We start from the raw sequence: 21128 nt of genomic DNA, 5'->3' as shown, positions 1-21128 counted from the left end.
TATATAATCTAACTCTTTATTCAAGAGAAACCAGAGGAATCTCTGAGTAGCTGGGTGATCAGTAAAGGGAGGAATTGGCACATGCTTAGAAGGAGCAAGCACTGTGCAAATACCAAGCTTCATTATGGCTGCTCTAGAATTCAAGCCTAGTACCACGGATGGGGTGCCCAGATGACACAACCGAAGTGATTGGAAACAACAACCAAACACTGAGCAGTTTCTATGAATTTAACCACGCAGTAATGCTCTCTCCTTGTAAGATGCAAAAAACACCAAGAGCCTCTTAAGAAGCTGAGCCAACACCACTGAGCCAAAGTTAATTAGGAGGATGCCCTTCCTACAAGAATTCACTGATAGAGCAATTAAGTCCTCCATCATCCTCCTGGTGTGCCCTGCCTCACTGGTCCTGATGCCGTTCAAACCTCCTCTACTCCATTCACCCACTCAGCCCCCATGTTAGCTACATGCTATGAACTGCTGATACCTTCCTGTCCAGCCATCTGGCTACTAATGCATGCGCAATGCTCGCCCAAGACTTCTTCTCAAGGACCGGCACCCACATACCCCCCTCAGTGTCTGGATTTGGAGTCTAATATGTATGATTAATATCTGAGAAACTGAAACTGAACCCCATCTCTTCCCTGATCTCTCTCACCTCTGAAAATGATCTGCCAATCTCCTCGGCATAAAAAGCCCAGATGTTATCCAGCTTTCTATCTCTCTAGACAGTCAGTCAGTCAGTCAGTCAGTCAGTCATCAGGCGCCTTAGTTCTTTCTCCCAAAGGCACCTTGAATCTGCCACATCTCCATTTACCCTGTATATTCTAGCCTACGCCCTCTTTGTGGACATAGCTTCTCTTCTCACCCTCACAGACTCTTTTCTCCCTGTTGCCAGTGTCTTCTTGGAAGAGTCTACCAGATCATGTTGCTTCTCTGCTTAAAATCTCCCCCATTTAAACGAAATCTGAAAATAGGTTGTCTCTGATCTCATCTCTCTAGTCTTCAGGTCTTCAGCTACACCTGTGTCTTCCCTTCAGTCTTTGAACCTAGCCACCTTCCCGACCACGTTCTGCCTGGGGGACTCTCATCGATGGTGCTCTCTCATCTCACAGTCTCAAGTCTCACCTCAGAAATTAGTCTAAAGACAGGCTCATCAATCACTTGTTCCCTGACAGAATTTCTTTGCTTCTCTTGTCTGAATAGCTCAGGTTCATTTCCTGTATCTCCTAAGCCTCTCAATGTGAGCTCCAGGCAGAAACATCTTGTTCTGTCCACTGGTGCCATCTCCAGTGCCTGATAAGTGGCAGGCACTCGGGCATTTGAAGAGGAGTCTCATTTGGGCCTGAACAGCCCAGGTGTGCTATAGATGGTTCGCTGCTGGAGCAACGGCCACGTTTCTGTCGGTATTGCTCCTGTGCTAACATTCAGAGGGAAGAGAAGTCTCTCTAGACCCCAAGAGTCTAGAACAAATTCACAGAAAAGATGTAGGCTGGACAATGAGATATCTCAGCTAGGTAGTATAGTCCTGAGGGATCTATGTGCATATGTGTCTGGGGCAGGGGGCTGGGGAGGGGGGTTATACACATAAATGCAGTACCTGGGAGGGCAAGAAGAGGGTGTCAGATCCCTTGGAGCTGGAGTGACAGGCAGTTGTGAGCTGCCCTATGTGGATACTGGGATCTGAACCTGGGTTCTATACAAGAGCAGTCCACATTCTTGGGCCATTTCTCCAACTCCAGGAATCTAAGTTTTAAACATCCACTAGACAGTGAAGGGGACCAAGAAGGTCCACACATAGGAGAGGTGTCACTCATTCCTACACAGTGTAGGGCGGCCATGGTTTCTTTTCATGGCTGTGAGACTCTCCTGCATCAAGTCTCCTGGGCACCACTGTGTGTCGGCTGCCACACTGTGTGTTCTCTAGCCACTGTCAGTGAATTCTCCAAGCCCTTCAGTGCAGCATTAGTGCTACTTGTAAGCACACTGGTGCCTGTATATTTTTCTGCCTAAGGCCATGCAGCCATGGCAGAAGGGCCTGGGTCCTGCTATGAACGGGATCCTTCCTTTTGTAGCCGTACTACACTCTTCTCCTAAAAGAGACCAAGGACTTCAGGCTTTCATGCTCAATGAGATGTCAAAAAAGAACACAGGGCTATAAACAAAAACCCATTACAAATAACTCTTGAACACTCAATGTGGGTCTAGAAGATTCTGGATGTCACCACTAAGCAGAAGCTGGAGCCAGACTATCTTCTAGTTCACACCATTCCTTCCTGCCACCACAATGGTTTCCTAAGGTAGGTATCAATGGTGACTTTCAGTCCTGTCAGTAAATGCCCATCTGAGGCCAGAGCATGGCTGCTGGTGAGTGGCTTTGCTGAGCAAGTGTGACTGCAATGGCAATCTGAGGACCAAAGGGCCTCACGGGGAACCCCTGACCCCTCCACTGTACCAACATCACCTCGATGAGCTCACTCTGAGAAACTGCCTCAGATGAAACCACAGCCACGAGGGCGACAAGGAAGGAGAACTGACAAGCTGTTTCCTTCATTTGTTAACTGCTAACAATGGGGCAAAGAGCAACCATCAGAGGCAGGACTCTTTGTTAACCACAAACAGGAGGAACGTGTGGGAAGCCTCCCCTGGTGGTGGGAACTGAACAGAGAGAGCGCTTACTTGTGAGCTTACATACTTTCTTAAGGAGGCAAAAGATAGCCATGCCTTGTTCCTTTCAACCCCAAACATCTCAGGAGGTCGGGCCTGCCTCAGCAGGATGAAGTTATAAAAAAAGTTTATATCTATCTATCGACACACACACACACACACACACACACATATATATATATATATACACACATATACATGCATATATATACACATACACATATACACATATACATATATACACATATATGTATGTATATACACAGATATACACACACACATATATATACACGCATATATATGTATGTGTGTGTGTATATATATATACATATATATATATATATATATATATATATATATATATTTATATATGAAATAAGTAGAATAGAAAGAAACAAAGGTATCCAAACAAGAAAAGCATACCTTCTTGCCAAGTCACATACACTAGCTGAAGGTCACCTCATCTTTTCATCTAGACCTGATAGTAACTGACCAGGAATACGATGTTAGGTCAAGAACTCATTTACCCATTTAACAGCTGTCTTAGTTAGGGTTTTACTGCTGTGACCAGGCACCATGACCAAGGCAACTCTCATAAGGACAACATTTAATTGGGGCTGGCTTACAGGTTCAGAGGTTCAGTTCATTATCATCAAGGTGGGAACATGACAGCATCCAGGCAGGCATGGTACAGGCGGAGCTGAGAGTTCCACATCTTCATCTGAAGGCTGCTAGCATAATACTGACTTCCAGGCAGCTATTTAGAGGATCTTAAAGTCCCTAACCACAGTAACACACCTACTCCAACAAGGTCACACCTCCAAATAGTGCCACTCCCTGGGCCAAAAATATTCAAACCATGACAACAGCCTTCAGCACTCAGGAACAGATACTCAGCATCATGTTTATTCCAAGCAACATCCACACAGGCAACTTGGTACACTATTCCAGAAGCCAAGGGAGGTGCCAGTCAGAGAGATGCACGGTGGCAGTACCACCTCCCAAGGCCTTCCAAAGCAAGTACTTCCCAAGGTGCATCAGGCCTTCCTTCCTGCCCTTCCTTCTGCCAGCTCGTCACAACCTTCAGTGAATGAGCCAAACAGAACTGGAACTGATAGTTGCTTCCCATAAAAGCCCCAAAAGCCAGCCAAGAAAATCTTCCAGCAGGCTATGTCATCCTTCTTTATAAACTGGCCCTTCCCAGGCCTGAAACTCTGCCTCTCTAGCCACACCTTTGAACCTTTGCCCTCAGGGCTTCAGGATCTGTTAGGAAAGGTTAGATAAGAAGCAACCTTTATAGCAATTAAATAAACAGAGGCTATGAATTTAAAAGAGAGCCAATGAGGTTATGTGAGAAGAGTTGGAGGGAAGAAATGATGTAATCATATTTTAATTAAAAAAAAAGTATCAACAAAGGAGTAGCTTGACAATGGTAATCTCCCTGGGATGTGAAGTAAAGAAGGCCACACTAGCAAGTTTGCATTTGAAAAGAACACCTTGGGTACACTGGCTCAGGCCTATAATCTTGGCATTTGGAGAGAGAGGCTACATAGTGGGTTTAAGCCAGGGCTACTATCATGTGTAACATTATAAACTGTTTCTTCTTCATTAGAGGTTTCTTTCAAATGTGGGTAGTGCATTTGTATGTGTGTTTGCATGCATGCAAGTTCAGGTTTGCAAGCCTGCGCACCTAAATGAATAGGTCAAAGACTTCGTCTATTGTATTCTTTGAGGCAGGGTCTCTCACTAAACCAGAAGATTGCCATTTTGGCTAGGCTGCCTGGCTAGGCTCTTGAGATCCGTTTGTCTCTGCCCCTAAAGCGCTGGTTTTACAGGTATACACAGTCATAGCCTCTTTACATGGGTGCTGGGGATTTGAACCTGGGTCCTCATGCTTGCACAGTAAGTACTCTTATCCACTGAGCCATCTCCCTAGCCGTACAAATATTCCTTTTATATGCCTATAAAGATGGCACTGTCTTTTCACGAAAATGATATTCTTTCTACTGGGATTATATCTTTTTTGGCATAACAACAAAATAAGCAAAACAACCTAGGATAATTACTGGCAGGTGGGGTTCTCCTTGCTTGTGGTTTAAAAGGACATAATCCCAGATTAGTGCAGGCCTCAGGCCTCAGAAGAAACTTCCGTGTGAAGTGGAAAACAGTTAATGGGGACGTTCACAACTGGTCACAGTCCAGAGACTGAGAGACTGGGGGCTGCTCAGCCACACAGGGGACACCTGTATCACACACAACCCACATCCCCAAGGCCCAGAACTATCACCCAGAAGGAGCCAAAGGACTGTAAAAGCCAGAAGTCAAGGAGGACCAGAGTGAGACAGTATCTTCTGGATGGGATGGGACCACTGTCCTCGTGAACACACAGCTACTGTGGCTGTCTATACACGATCAAGGCAGTCAACATCCTAGCCAGGTGTGGGAAAGGGGTTCAGAAGCCCTCACCCCAACTGAGGAGCCTTGACCCCACCTGAGGGACCCTCACCCTACCTGAGGGACCCTCACCGCAAGCTGTGGATAACTGACAGTTTCTATGGGAGGGAGAGTTACTGGGTGGGGGTTGGGGGTGGTACTGTGTGTTTAAGATATGGCTCTCAAGGTCTACCATGCTCCAGTGGAGGACCCCACACCCAAGAGTATATGGGCAGAACAGATTGGTGGGCTAGTAAAAGAAGGAAAAATGAGGGCTCGAAGTCGGGGCTTTGAGGGGGGGGGGCAGAAGCAGAGGTAGGGGTGGAGGTAGCGGTGGATCTGGCAGAGTTACTGGAAAAAAAAGGAGAGCTGAATATGGCCAAAGGATAGTGCACAGCATTCTAAAGTGATCAATACAGCTTAATAAAGAGCATGAGCAGGGGGACCTGACAAGCTGGCGGCAGTGGCTAGGATTCTTGCATTTCATCTTTTTCCTCTCATATATGAAACCCAGGAACTGGGGGCTGCTGCATCCATGTTCCAGTTTGACACGCTGTGGCTTTGCCCTTGGCAGGATAAACCGGGCCGACACCTGCCACCCTGCACACTTACTGCAGGGAGAGGCCACGAGAGCACGGGGAAGGGAAACGCTGAGAACACAGCAGAGTGGTAACCTGTGTATGAAGATGCCATGATTCAACCAACCTGTATGAAGACGCCATGATTCAACCTGTTACTTTGTACACTAACCTAAAGCAAGGTGGTCAGCAGACCCTTTACCTGCTGTGGCCCCAAGGCTCTGTGCTCTCAAGCTAAGTTTCCTGTTACAGATCAAAAGAGCCAGAGGTCAGGGAGGTCAGCTCCTCCGCTGATCCCTCCATGCTGCAAAATACATTAGGCTTCACCCAACACACTCCCTGGATTTCCCAGGTTTCAACAATCCGTTGTGAACTGGGATAAAAAAATTACATGTTCCCATGCAAGGCAGCCATGCTGGGACTTACCACAGCTCATGCTCTCTGAAAGCGACAGAAGCCAAGCAATGAGGGCCAGGAGAGAAGTGAAGCCGACAGAAATACAGGCAAAGTTGGGATGCTCCTCTCTCCTGAGTCAATCCACCTCCTAAATGCTGAGAAACGACAGGAGTTTCCAAAGACCTAGTGCCTGTGTTAAGCTGAATCCAGAGAGGAGACCCACAGGGGACATGCCACCTTTCCTAAGTCAACCCCTGAGCACCCTGGGAACAGGCTTCCCTTAGGTCTCACAAGGCTGAGAGCATACTTCAATGTCCATTATCTAACTTTCCTATGTGTGTCCCCTAATGGCAAGAGAGGGTGGGCACACAGTTGCCCACCAGGATTCTTTTCCACTTTGTACGCATGTAAACTGTCAGACGTGCTCAACCTTAGTCACTAGAGAGTTTTAAAACAAAGTGACTCTAAGGAATACCACAAGAGAAGAGAGGGAAAGGGGGACAAGAAGGAGAGGGAAGAAGGAAAAGAGGGAGGAAAGAAAAGAGGGAGGAAAGAAAAGAGGAAGGAAAGGGAGGGAGGGAGGGAGGGAGGGAGGGAGGGAGGGAGGGAGGGAGGGAGGGGATGGGAGGGGGAAGGAATGAAACTCTGTCAAAAGATGTGGATGGATGTGGGTTTTCTATGCATACGTTTCTAGACATAGAGATGGGAACTGATCTGAGACTCCGCTGAGGCCATGTGCAACGTCTTCTGTGATAGCGATGCTACTTATGTGCCCAGAACACGTGCCTATGCATGTTCACCAAAAGGCAAGAACGAGACTACTACACACAGCTTTAAAAAAAAGTAATTGCCCAAACTGTAAACAACCAATGCCCACTAACAATAAAATGGACAAATCTCTGGCTATTTCTATCATAGTATGCTAAAATCACGAATGATACAGAACAAACCGCAAGTCCACACAATGCTAATTCCAACTGTAACACACGCACAAGCACATACTAAATACTCTATGTAAGCCCCAAAGCCAGGCAGGGCACAAAAGCATCTGGACATCCCCTTGGGGAAGAAATGGGGCTGCAAACTTCCAAGGAGAGTCACCTCTTGACTGGATGCCAACAGCACAACTACATTCTTGCACTTTACACACCAGTCTTGCGGATTTCCGTGGGTATGTTTTATTTCAGTACAATTAGCGAGGAATGTAGTGAAGGTTTCATTCCAGTCTACGGCCTCAGTGTGACTCTGTTGTGGGTTGCTGTCTGTCTTTCCTGCTCCTCAAAACGGGTACCTGTACTCAGGTGAGCGAGTCAGACGAAATCTTAATTGGCCAGATAAGGCTAGAGCCTGGGATCAGGCTGTGGAAGGAGGAGCAGAGCTAAAAGTTTTAGAGAGGGCAAAGAGGAAAGGGGGGAGGGGGGAGACAGAGACAGAGGACAGAAGGGAGATGGGACAGAGGACAGAAGTGGAAAAAGGAGATGATGATGAGCTGACCCATGTGGTCTGGAGAAGCTGCAAGTAGCTAGGGATTACATAGATGGACAATAGAGAAATGCAAGGTATATTTGCCCCATCTAGGTGTACAGCTTGTGTTTCTATCAACTGAATTTTGAGTTCTTTGAATTATTATTTTTTTTGGGGGGGGGGGGAGACAGAGTTTCTCTGTATAGCCCTGGCTGTCCTGGAACTCACTCTGTAAACCAGGCTGGTCTCGAACTCAGAAATCTGCCTGCCTCTGCCTCCCAAGTGCTGGGATTAAAGGCGTGAGCCACCACTGCCCAGCTAGCATGGGCATTTTGAGGTTAGAGATTTACCATTATAAATCTGGCTGGTATATTACAAGTCTCTAGTGTTATCATTTTAAGGGGCTAAGGGGATCTGAGCGAGCAGTAGCTAGCTTTCTGCAGGGTAGCCACAGGGGGTGGATGGCCTGGGAAGACAGGAGGGGCTTGGCAGCAGCTGGCCACAGAAACCAGGGCAAGACCACCAATTGGGGGCTGGCTAATAGGGGTAGGTGAGACCATCAGGGCTGGCACATAGCTGGTTTAGTGTGGTTTGTTTTTTAAACAACATGCTACAAAACTCTGGTTTTCCTCAAATGTTTCATTAATGTGCATACAAAGTTTAAAAATTATGTTCCAGGAAAATGTGACACAATCTGTGGCTATTCTTCCTCCTCAGAATGCTCACACATAACCCCCCTCCCAACTCTTCCGGTGTGAGCAAGGCCATAGACGCCTTCTTCTTCCCACCCATCACTGTCGGACTTCCCCCACCTCCTCTAAACGATGATGCCTGGGTTAAGAAATGAAGCACTCTTAAATTCTTCCCCTTAGGTGCAGAGCCCCTTGCTTTAGCAACAGAACAGAGAAATCTCATTGTTACTATATTACTTAACAGTCCGCCATCTTGCTAACACTAGAGACCATGAATGGAAGACTCTATCAATGGCTGAGCCTCTTCAGCACAGTCACTTGGATTTCAATGAGTTGGTGTCCTCTCCGGGTACTGCCAGATCATCTGGGCTTAGAGCTTGGGCAATGACCCAGCTGGGATGTGTCCAACAGAATGCCTGCCCTGGATTCTCCTGAGTCTACCCTAGCTGGATCTCCTTACCACGGGGGCACAAGGTACGGTTCAGTCACAGCTCAGAGACTTCTGGTGGGGGGAGGGGCTGCTGCTCTTATCAGTGCCATTCTTGTAAAATTTCAGTTAATTATACTAAAATGTAATTACTTACTATTCTGGTCATTTTAATCAATCTGTGGTGTAAAATATGTTCATATTAAAACACACTCACCACCATCTATCATTTCAAACAAAGTGCACTATAGCCATACCTTTGGCCACTTTGTAGGTTCTCTTCTCTTCCACCTTTCTCCATCCCACCTTTTCCATCCTTTCAAACTCTCTAATACTAAATATGAGAGAAAAAAAGGACAGAGGGAAAGGGGGCAGCATATTGTTAGACTACTTCCTGCTGATTAGGGGTGTCGAGTTCCTTAGGGCAAATTTGATCTTCACCATCAGGATATTTAATTTTTTCCTCTTCTTGTTTCTTCTTCACAAACTAACTACTGAACAAACCAAAACCAACAACAAGAGCAACCAAACAAGAACCCACCACTGCCTCTGAGGGTCCCTAGCATTTATCTACCCTCTGAAGAGTCCCCAGAATTCCAAAGATCCCATAATTACAGAAACAATCTGCAGCTGGAAAATCACACCCCTGCTAGAAGCATGAGGCAAATCATAGCTGCTGCAGTCAAACTGAAGCAGCCCCATATCTTGGATTAAAATGAAAACATATTCTCATAATATTTTTGTGTTTTTCAAAGAAACCAAAATTCTCACTACAGAACACACAAGAGATAACTTATACATCAGTACCATTTTCAAAGGCACACGGGAAAAAAAAAAACATTGAAATAAACAAAATGGCAAAATGGCATTAGGCAGATGAGATTGCAAAGCCAGTTAGTACAGCTTGCTCTAAGTGGGACAGCCTGACAGATCTGTGGGCTGGCTTCAGTGACCAAGGTTAAGAGGCATAAGTTTCCAGTTCTAAAGGCTCTATCTGTAGTTCCAGGAAGCCATCTGGGCAGCCTCTTAAGCCACAAGCTTCCAGAGTGGACCCTCACAAGGACCTTGCTGTATGCTGATGCATCATCTTGAGTGAGGTAACACAATCACAAAGGAACTCACACAATATGTATTCACTGATAAGTGGATATTAGCCCAAAACTTAGGATATCCAAGATATAAGATACAATTTGCTAAACGCATGAAACTCAAGAAGAATGAAGACCAAAATGTGGACACTGTGCCCCTTCTTAGAATTGGGAACAAAACACCCATGGAAGGAGTTACAGAGACAAAGCTTGGAGCTATGATGAAAGGATGGACCATCTAGAGACTGCCGTATCCAGGGATCCATCCCATAATCAGCTTCTAAACGCGGACACCATTGCATACACTAGGAAGATTTTTCTGAAAGGACCCAAAGATAGCTGTCTCTTGTGAGACTATGCAGGGGCCTAGCAAACACAGGAGTGGATGCTCACAGTCAGCTATTGGATGTATCACAGGGCTCCCAATGGAGAAGCTAGAGAAAGTATCCAAGGAGCTAAAGGGATCTACAACCCTATAGTTGGAACAACATTATGAACTAACCAGTACCCCGGAGCTCTTGTCTCTAGCTGCATATGTATCGAAAGATGGCCTATTCGGCCATCACTGGAAAGAGAGGCCCATTGGACTTGCAAACTTTATATGCCCCAATATAGGGGAATGCCTGGGCCAAAAGAATGGGAATGGGTGGGTAGGGAAGTGGGGGGCGCTATGGGGGACTTTTGGGATAGCATTGGAAATGTAATTGAGGAAAATATGTAATAAAAAATATTAAAAATTAAAAAAAAAAGAAAAAAAAAAAGAATAGTTCCATGATACAGGACCCATAATGTAGGAGCTAGAGAAAGTATCCAAGGAGCTGAAGGGGTCTGCCACCCTATAGGTGGAACAACAATATGAACTAACCAGTACCCCAGAGCTCATGTCTCTAGCTGCATATGTAGCAGAAGATGGCCTAGTCGGCCATCATTGGGAAGAGAGGCCCCCTGGTCTTGCAAACTTTATATGCCCCAGTACAGGGGAATGCCAGAGCCAAAAAGTGGGAGTGGGTGGGTAGGGGAGCAGGGCGTGCGGAGGGTATAGGGGACTTTTGGGATAGCATTTGAAATGTAAATGAAGAAAATATCTAATAAAAAATGAAAAAAAAAAAAGAAAAAAATACACAGAAAAACCAGTGTTGGTACCTCTCTCCTGCCCTGGCACAGAGAATAGCATTTGACCCAGGCTGACAGATCTCTGTGTGTGACTGAGGCAATCCTCAGTCAGCAGGAGACTCCTCAGTCCTAGGTTTTAGAAATAAAGATGGGAGTGGAAAACAAGAAAAAGAAAACAGCCAAAATTGTCACTGGACTTAAGCTAAATACTACGTACTTATGAGTCATGTACTACATATAAAAGACTGCATAAGAAACTGTTAACACGGCCTAAGGGAACTCCACGAATGACTGCATTCAGAGTGCAGCTTGCTGAGAGTCCCAGAGGCGAAGGACAAGCAGCTGCAGCCTTTGATCTCTGAGTCACTGCCTGCCATCCCTGTCATCCTACTCTGACTCCTGCTCTATGCTCACCTTTAGCATTTCCTTCAAACTCTCAGTTGGGTAAACCAAGAAAAGACCAGGAAGCAGACTGTGGACAATAATTTTGTTTTTTACATTGAGTTTTGCAAGCTGAACCAGGAAGAAAGTTTTGAATGATGGCAACTTCCAGTGTCTTCCAAGAAAACGCCTGCCATTTTCTCCTCAAGTGAGTTTATAATAATCCTTTCCTCCTCTAACATTCAGCAGATCATCTAAGCAGGGATCTGGGCTACACCCTTTCAGTAGTGGTCCCTCCTTGTGGTTCCATCTCCCTGCACACAGGTGACTTACCCACCAGCTACTATACAGAGGGGAAGAACATGCAACCCACATGCCTCAAGTTATGGTTCGGTCACACAGCACTAGTGGCCAGGAGAGATGACAGTAGCAGGTCTCAGGTTTTTGCCCACGCCACTGACCTATCAACTATAAACGGTGTGGGGGGGTGTCCCCATAATCATGTGCTGGACTACCTCATAAAGTTTACACAAGTACTTCACCTACACAATTCATCATAAAGGGTATAACCAAGCATTAGCCAAGTAGCAGTAGTGCACTGGATGGGGGAGGGGGACTCAGTCTTCATGCTTCCTCCAAGGGTACATAGTCCCTTAGCATCTCCATGTGTTCACCAACCTCAAAGTTTTTCAGACTCCGTCATTTAAGGTTTTATGGCAGTTTCGTTGACATAGGAATGATTACTTAAGCTACTGGCCACTGGTGATTAACTTCACCAGCTCCTCTCACCAGAGGCAAAGCACTGATAATTAGTTCCAACCCTCTAATCACTCCTTGCTTGGTGTTTTGGCATCCAGCCCCCATCCTGAAGCTATGTAGAGGTGGCAGCCACTTTGGTAATATAAAAAAGACACCAACTGCCAATCTAGAGAGTCCCGTGGTTTTAGAAGCTATACATCAGGAACTAGAAATAAAAACCAAACAAGCAATTACCCCAGGCATACATATTCTGTGTGATGTGTGGGCACCAGAGCTCCCCAAACCCGACCCCCCCCACACACACACACACACAATGACAAGAAAAGATTTCTTGTTCTTTGATCAAAGACAATGAACTTCTCTTTAACATGTGGTCAATTATTCTTCACATACACAGGCTGACTTGCAAAGTTGGTTTTCAAAGCCACACAGGTGGGATAGATACATCCCACTGGTACACCCAGGATCATCAGATTGCAAGCTCATTTATCCTCAAGACATCTGGTCTACCTCCAAGGAGACTTTCACTTTACCAAATTAACAGTCACAAGGTCATTTCCATGAACAGTTACCCAAGAAAGCACTTTCACAGCAGACGCACTCTAGCCAGACAGATATAGTAGCTGTGCAACTCCAGAGAGTAATACAGCATCTCTTGTGCCTCGGTGTATCACGAGGTCTCTTCTGAAAAATAAATGGGAGAATTCCACAACACAATAAAAGATTTCTGAACAATGCCTGGCACCAACTGAGCCAACAGTAGCACATAGTGTTGATTTGAGCTTCAACTTTCCAACCTATAAAATGAAGGGAAAGGCGAAACCACAATCCATTACTCAGGATAAAACAGGCAGCTGGGTACTCACTCTCTCCGATTTCTGTGTGAGTCATATTCAGATTGTTTATGGCACTGCTTCAACCATTTGCACTGCTCTCTCTAGGCCCCTTTATCTACCATCTTTCTCACAGTAGAATCGTAGAGCCAAGAATAATACGTCCATGAGGGATCTAAACCACACAACTGGTGAGAGAGAGAGAGAGAGAGACTAAAAAGGACTGTGTACTCATCCTGATATCCCATTGTACAGATCTCTGGCACAAAGATGGTCTGATGCAGTTTGGACTTAAACATCTCCAGCCCCAAGGAACTTATTACTCACACAGCAACTGCTTTACTTACTAGAGAGACTCCCAAAATGCTTAGGTTCCTCTGCCTTCCAGGAAATTTCAAACCTATAGAACATTTGGCCGACAGCTCACCACTCACTCTAATGGTGATGGCAACATTATTGTTTATCATTTGGAAAGTGTAAAATTGCTATTGAGTTCTAACTTGGGGATTTTTCTGAGATGTAGGTGGGGAAGAGATTACTTCCTCTCAAGAAAATGTGGCTGGGAGTAAATTTGCCTGGCTCTGCCCAGTCTTATGACACATCAGTCTAGAACAGGTTTCTTCTGTCTAAGGCAGGGCTTTCAGACCACTCTCGTCCACCTGCCAGTTCAGAACCACAAAATCTCTAGGCAGCCTCAACATAGTATCAGGATCCTGGAGAATCTGTCCTAGTATGTTGTCTAGGTCATCACGCACAAGCATATTCCATCATACTGACAGCTCAGGTTGGACATTAGGACAACACAAGCATCACTGGAATCACATGCATGTCCCCTGCTCTTTACAACTTTATAAAAATCGGAATCCATAACATCTGTAGCAATGACTAGCCAGTAACCAGCCCAGCCCATCTCCAGGCAAAACAAAGAATGCTTAGCCCTGTTACCTTTCCCAGACACACCAGCTGCTCAACCAGCACTGCCTTTTTGAAATTATATATCAGATGAAACTGGGATAACCGGTTGAAACCTTAAGCTATATGGTGACATAATGGACCATAAAAGTACACAAAGATAATTTAACATGCAAATGCTGTTCAGGATAGGGCTGTTGCCCACAGGCGAGGGCAACTACTCCAAAAGGCAGAAACCTGCCCTGTTTTATTGCCTGGGAAGGTGGATTTCTCATTTTTGCAGGTGTCCCTTCGACCATGGACTGAACACAGTATTCACGGAAAGAGAAAAAAAAAAGACATGATTGTCCATCTACTCTCACCCCACCCAAAACCTTGAAATGCCTCCAACAGTGTTTCAATGATCTTTCTATGGAATATGGTGCTTTTTTGAAATTTCATTTTTATTAAAATTTTTTTTGAGAATTTCACACATGAATTCTTTACATAATTTCTACTTCTTCCCCCTTCTCCAATTTCTGCGTGTCCTCTACTCTTTCAAACTCATGGCCTACTCTTTAATTCTTATTAATTTATATATATACACACATATACTCTGTACTAAATCCATTTAGTGGTGCTCATATATACATGTGTTTAGTAATGAGCACTTGGGATTAGATAACATATCAGGGGTCTCATCCCTTGAGAAGACTGATTCTCCTCTCAGCAGCTACTGGATTTCTATAGGGGTTTGTATAGGGGTGGGGGGTCTTATAAATTTTCTCCCACTGTCAATAGCATGCCAATTGGTACCATCATTATCAAGGTCTTCTTTAGGCAACCGTATTGTTGAGATTTCATGAATGTAGCCTCCCAGCCACGTCTAGAACACACTCTCTAGCAGCAGGTGTCTTGATCCTCTGGCTCTTACAATCTTCCTGCCTCCTTTTCTGTAATTTTCTCTGAACCTTAAATGAAAGGTTGTGTTGTGCACCCCACAGTCACTTTCTGTCTGCATTTTGACCATTTATGGACTTCTGTAATAGTCTCCATCCAGAATTTTCTTTGATGAGAGGTGAGAGTTACAGTATCTGTGGGAATTAGGATTTGTATTTGGAAAATAGGTAGAAACTACATTAGTTTGAAAAACTGACAGCAGTAGGTTCCCTTTCCATGTATGTAGATTTTGACTATGTTTAAAGTACCAGACATGAGTTCCTTCCCATTAGGTGGGCCTTAAGTCAAATTACAGCGCTGTTGGTTACCCCCAAGATACTAGGTACCACTATTACACTCTTGTGAATATCTTGCTGGGCTAGTTACTGTTGTGGTGCATATGCTATGGGTCTAGGAAGGATTATTGGCTGAGCTTTATTTTTTTTCAATGCTGTTGGTTACTCCTAGGAATATTGATTGGTTCCCACCACCACCACCACCCACCCCCGGCCTCTGGCATAGATTCTTCTACTATCAGAGTTAGACCTAGGGCTCCTAGGCCAGTTCCAGGTCAATCCCTCCAAGTTCTGTGTCTGAATAACAAATACATGCTCTCTCACACTTGTGGATCCTGGATCTAAATCTTTAGGTTTGAGCATATAACCTAAAGCAACCAAAGAGGCCAAGAGAAAGGGACCAGGGTGATGTGGATGAAGACAACACTCTGTAGAGGGGATGAGCAAAACACAGATACAATGAATAAGGAAATGGGGGAAGTGGTGGAGTTTAAGTGCAGAGGGGAAGGGTAATGCAGAGGAGGGAAGAAAAGATAAAAAACACTAAGGATGTTGTGTAAAAACAGAAACTTATGTATGTGTGTGTGTGTGTGTGTGTGTGTGTGTGTGTGTGTATATACACACACACACACACACATATATATACATACACATATATACATACACACATATATACATACATATATATGTACAAATATGTACACACACACACACACACACACACAGAGTTTAAATAGAATTATGTCACTTATAAACTAACACAGGCCTAGAAGTGTCCTTTGAGTTTTGGTCGGATGAGTCCAAGAGACTCTCAAAATAATATGTCATTGCTGTTGCCCCTTTGCTGTCTGCCAGAACATGAAAGTAGGACCCTATTTCTCAAGGTATTACACACTTCAAAGATCTTGGAGAAATGGCACTTTTCACTCACCAAAAGACTGTGGGATGGTGTAGTGTTGAGAGGAAAGTGTTGCAGATCACGGTGAGGGTAGAGGAGAAGAATAAAGTAAGGAAGGAGGTCCCAACGAGGGGGGATGGCCACCTGCTCTCTGAAATCTGGGGTAACTGCTTTGCCCTTGGGACTAGAACCTGAAGATCTTCCTTTGAGGCACCTCCACAGCTTCTCCTTGGTGACATTTTCCAGGTGCAAAAGTCTTTCCTACTCTGTTACAACTTTTGTAAACCCAGCGCACATCATTTCTTATTCTCAGCATCCAGGGAGAAGATCTCATACCCATCCTGATTAACAATCCCACATGAATAAAACATTCTTAGATCCATTAATTCACATGAATATCTAAGCACCAAGGTGGCAGGTGCCAAGGCACAGGGCCGATAAGGAACCGTTCCTCGTGGCATCAACCGACACTTTTCAGGGCTTGACCTCTCTTCAGTTCTCTGAGATCACAGGTAGTGTCACAACGAGATGTTAGACAATTATGTGAGTAGCCAATCATAGTATGAAAAGGCCAGTATAGATGTTCCTTAAAGAGATGCCAAAACATCTGTACAAGTTAGGCCTTCAATATTAGCTGCCTAGCCTGAGTTTATATGGAGCTTGGCTACCATATAAACAGCAGTCCTTATCAGTAGACTGGAAAAGGTAGCGGTCCTTATCAGTAGATTGGACAAGGCAGTTTTACAAAATGTCTGCTGCCTTGGTACAAAGACCTTACATAGGCACTCTTGTCTGTATTCTGGCTTCCATCTGTCACAAAAGCATGGGCTTCAAACGGAATTTCTCAGCATGACGCCTGGTCTCCAAACACCCTTTTAAAGAGTTTCACTATAAAATAGCACAGATATTTTTAAAATACAGAAAAGTTACAACAAGTATCCATAGCCTGAACACTCAGTGTTAATTTTTTTTTATCCAACTATGGAATTTAAAAAACAAAAATCAAAATAAGACCTTCCATCACATTTATGAGACTCATCCCTAACCCAACTGCCATATTCACCCCAAAACATGTCTGTTATGCTACCTTGACAGTGGGTTGACTCTTGCCCATGTTTGTGTGCCATAACTTTATAAACAGGAATCCTAGAATTTCTAAAATTCTGATTGTATATCTCAGATAAATGGTAACATACATAGTATCCATTCTGTAAATTTTAGAACCACCACAGACTTCATTATTGTTGCTATATGCATATCTAGTTCACCCCTTTTAGGATTCTGGCATATGGATACGGTTATCTACCCATCCTTCAATTGCTGAGCTTTGACAAGTGTTTAACTACTAATTCCTCAAACTATCACTCACATGACTACGTGTGTCCTACACCATTCCGGCACTGGAAAAACATTGAGAAATTATATGACCTCTGAGACCAAAGGTAAAAAAACTTCCTTGTAGAAATGCCAAGCAAATGAACTGGGTCTTTGTATAAAGAGCTCACAAATAGACAAAGGCTGGGGAAATGACTCAGGGGTATTACGCATGGTATACAAGTGTTCTACCCATGAACAATGACCCAGCTCCAAACCTTTAGAAGATTCCTGTTTCCATCTAACTCTAAATTAGCTCATAAGGAATAAAATGGAGAGCAATATAATTCTTAAGGCCTTCATTTTGATATATCCTCTTATATAACCCAAAGTTTCCCCTCCTTCAAGGGCCCTATATTTAACAACAACAACAACAAAAACAAACTATCACTTTCTACTAATTGCCAGGATTATGCATTTGAGCACACTACCATTTAAAACATATACATTCACACATATATCATTGTATAAAGTGATTTATAGCATGCAGTTCATCTCAGTCTTTCCAGCCTCTGTTTTGCATGTCTATCTTATCTATACATCTAGATCATAAATTTCCTTGGAGGATGACTTGTGTATTATGCATCTTTGATTCTTCCAAAATTCTTGGCTCAACAGAAGGCCTATGCCCATGGCTGACAAATCTTTGTTAATGAATTCTACTGCTCTCAGCTTCGGTAACAGCATGGGGGATGTCTCCCTACAATCATTTTTCTTTGTCAGTCATCTGACCAGAGTAACCTTCAGGAAGACGAAGCAATTTCCTTTTAAAGCAACATTTAAAAGTACATTTTAATTTACTTTTGGTCAACACATAGTCATATATTTTTAATAGGCTACAATAAGACATTCCAGTACATGGACACCATTTAAAAGCATGGGGTGAGGGTGACTGTTGGTCTCTCTTCTCAAACATTTGGTTTTGGAACAGTGGGAATCCTCTTGGATTGGTTTTTAAATATTCAATTGTTTGTTATAGCCATAATTGTCCTGAGGGCTGCAGGGCACTGGGAGTCATCCCTACATTCAGATCCAACCCTGTACATATTAACCAGGCTCTCCACTCACAGTTATATGCCTCTTTCCCTGAAGGTAGTAACCATAGTCCATTCTCTTAAGTAGAATTTTAAATCTTGATCTGAAGATCAGTTTATAGAGACCATTAAGGATAAGAGACATGAGACATAAACCCAGCTTCTTTCTGAGGAAAATTAACAAAAGACCTTTGTTTGGCACACCTGAGACTCCCCGGGCCAAGAATGAGACCACTGGTCAGAGACACAGCCCAGAAGGATGGCATCCAGTATTAATGCCCATCAGTGGGTGTCTCTCCATACCCACTTGGGATTCATGGTCAATGTGGTACAATTAGCATTTTCACTATTCTGAGAAATGACAACTATTGTACCAGGAGTGTGTTCTGCTTGTGCACCCGGTGCCTCTACCTAACCTCTCTCTTAAAAAAAAAAAAGTCTTTGGGGGGATTTTTTTTCTTAAATCAAAGATTTTCTAAAGTATAACTCGAAATCAGTAGTGCGCAAGCTTTGGATGTGCTTCAAGTCTCCCTGCAACTGACCTGCCATGTATTATTGTGCAGCAGAGAGGAGCTACTACTTCTTGGATCCATCCAGAAGGAGCATCACGGCATCACCGCATCCCCCATCCCAGATCCACAACATCCCACAGGACTAAGGAAGAACTTCCTTTATAGGGATGCAAACAAGCTATGTTCCGAGTTCCAGGCTAGAATTCAGAATTCGTCCCCCCCCCTGCCCCCCACCTCCACGGCAACCATCCTAGAAACGCTAGGTTCCCAGGATAGCCCAAACAGTCTAGATTCGGAAAATGCATCTCAGGTCACTCAGCAGGTATGTACCTGGACCCCAGCTAAAGATAAGGAGGGCAAAGACTCTACTGGGAACATAGATATGGTGCAAATGCTGGCCATCGGATCCAATGAAAGTGGAACCAAGTCCTTGTCTGTCATTCAAATGCGCTGAGGTGGAGGTGGGTTATAAAGGACATGCTAAATGTTTGAAGGGCCATCTTAAAAGCCTTGATTAGCCAATGTGTATTTACTGGTGTAGATATCTATTTCCCTCCTATGTCTATACTGATAAACTACTAAATCCCCTTCAGTGAAGAGAGTTCGTATTTGAAACATCTCTTAATGTTTTTATTCTTTCCCCCTCGTTGCGCCCCTATCCTTGTGTCCTTGGAAATTTAGTCACAACCATCACCTACAGTAATAGAGCTATAGTTTATAGATGAGACTTCATAGAGGCCAGCACCCACAGATCTTAGCCATTAACTTGGCAGGATGGTGCCAAGAGGTAGTGCACACTGGGAAAAGAGATGCTTCTACAACAGAGATGCTAGCAGCCTCCAAAGTCATCTCAACTCTCAGAAAAAGAGATGCTTCTAACCCAGAGATGCTAGCAGCCTCCAAAGTCATCTCAGCTCTGCTAACTTTTCTGTCCTATTGTCATTTGAAGCTACCTCTGCCATTGTACAATTAAAAGAATATTATTGGTTTTTAAAATGAGCCCCCCTGCCCCAGAGCCTCCTGTTTGAATACTACACCTAATAAAATGAAGCTCGGCAGCTTTGCCTTCTGTTCAGTTTCTATAGAATGAAGCTTCCATGTGCACATAGGCATACCTTGAATATACCCAGAAGCTTTCTATACTAATGGACTTACAGGAAAGAGGGGGTGGGGCTAGAGAAGGCAACGGTTAGCTTAAAGGATGCTCATTCACAGAGGCCATCCTCCAAAGGACTAGGGAGCAGGAGACCAATGAGAGACTGCTGGTTTAGGACAGCCCCAAAGAAAGCGCCCATTGGAGCTGTGTAGCCCAATCCTCTACCAGTAGACTTGGGCTATTTCAAGGCTGTTACTTCATGAGATTCATGCATCTGGTCTGCTTCTGCAGGTTTCTAATTTCAGCTGCAGAGTCAGAGTCCAGGAAATGAGGCAGACACATATAAAGGCCTTCAGAAACAAAGAAGATTCCAAATGAATAACTGCTTGCCTTGAAGGGATTTCAAATAAGAGGCTCGAAGATGGAAAGAAAAGATTAGAAGAAGAAAATGATAGACCAAAAAACCCATAGAAGCAGACACAGCCTAGAGCTGAAATCCAGAGAACAGTGATGCGAGGGGCATTCCAGCATTTGACATTGAATGGACCTGATGAAAAAAGTTTGGGGATGAGCCCAAGGTCAGGCAGGATAATGGGGAGGGGCCTGGAGTGTGCAGCTCCTGCTTCTGGGTCCTTTCTAACACTGCTAAGGCTGTGCTTACAGTTTGTAACCTTGGTTAAGATTCAGTAAAATATCTTAGTCTACTCAGAGTAGTGTAGACTAGTAACAACAGTACTGTGGAGACCACAGGATGACAGAAACGGTGGTCAGCTGCTTAGCTGGACTTTTGAGACTTACTTTCCAACAGGGTGAACCTCCGCTTCCTAAAAACAAAACAAAAACAAAAACCTGCCATCACAGATGAATGCCTGTGACATTCTGGGGCTCAGAGTAGAACAAGAGGGGACACTAGTGAGAAGGAAGGAGGCACGGAGGGTGCTCTGCAGCAAGTGCCTCATTATTTTCTAATACATATTATTAGAGGGGAGGAGAGGAGGGGAGGGGAGAGGAAGGGGAGGAGGGGGAAAGAAAGGAAAGGAAGAAGGAGGGAAGGAACGAGAATGTAAGAAAACAGAAGTGGGAGAAGAGGGAGAGGAAGGAGATGGGGAGGAAAGAAGGAGGAGGAGAGGAGGGGGAGGAGAGGAAGGAGGAGGGGAGGAGGGAAGAGAGAGGAGGGAGAGGAGGGAGCAGGGAGAGGAGGGAGGAGGGGGAGGAGAGAGAAGGGAGAGGAGGGAAGAGGGAGGAGGGAGAGGAGGGAAG

At 44.5% G+C, this 21128-nt stretch overlaps 1 protein-coding gene across 3 annotated transcripts in view; it reads right to left on the bottom strand.

The window, feature by feature from the left end:
• Positions 1-21128, bottom strand: part of Myo5b (myosin VB) — a 314278-nt gene that overhangs the window by 208934 nt on the left and 84216 nt on the right. For 2 of the 3 annotated variants that reach the window (XM_029472031.2, XM_021150180.3), the window contains exon 1: positions 18803-18868. The exons of the other annotated variant lie outside the window; for it this stretch is intronic. In XM_029472031.2, the coding sequence (XP_029327891.1) occupies positions 18803-18853 (51 nt within the window). In that variant the 5' untranslated portion in view covers positions 18854-18868. Of the gene's footprint in view, positions 1-18802; positions 18869-21128 lie in introns of those variants that run through there. 3 annotated transcript variants of the gene reach the window in all.

The sequence above is a fragment of the Mus caroli genome, unplaced genomic scaffold (genome assembly GCF_978045245.1).
Source record: "Mus caroli unplaced genomic scaffold, Mus_caroli_1 scaffold_19, whole genome shotgun sequence".
Taxonomy (NCBI): Eukaryota; Metazoa; Chordata; class Mammalia; order Rodentia; family Muridae; genus Mus; species Mus caroli.
The sequence above is the reverse complement of the archived record's forward strand: the minus strand, read 5'-3'. Positions and strand labels throughout refer to the sequence as shown.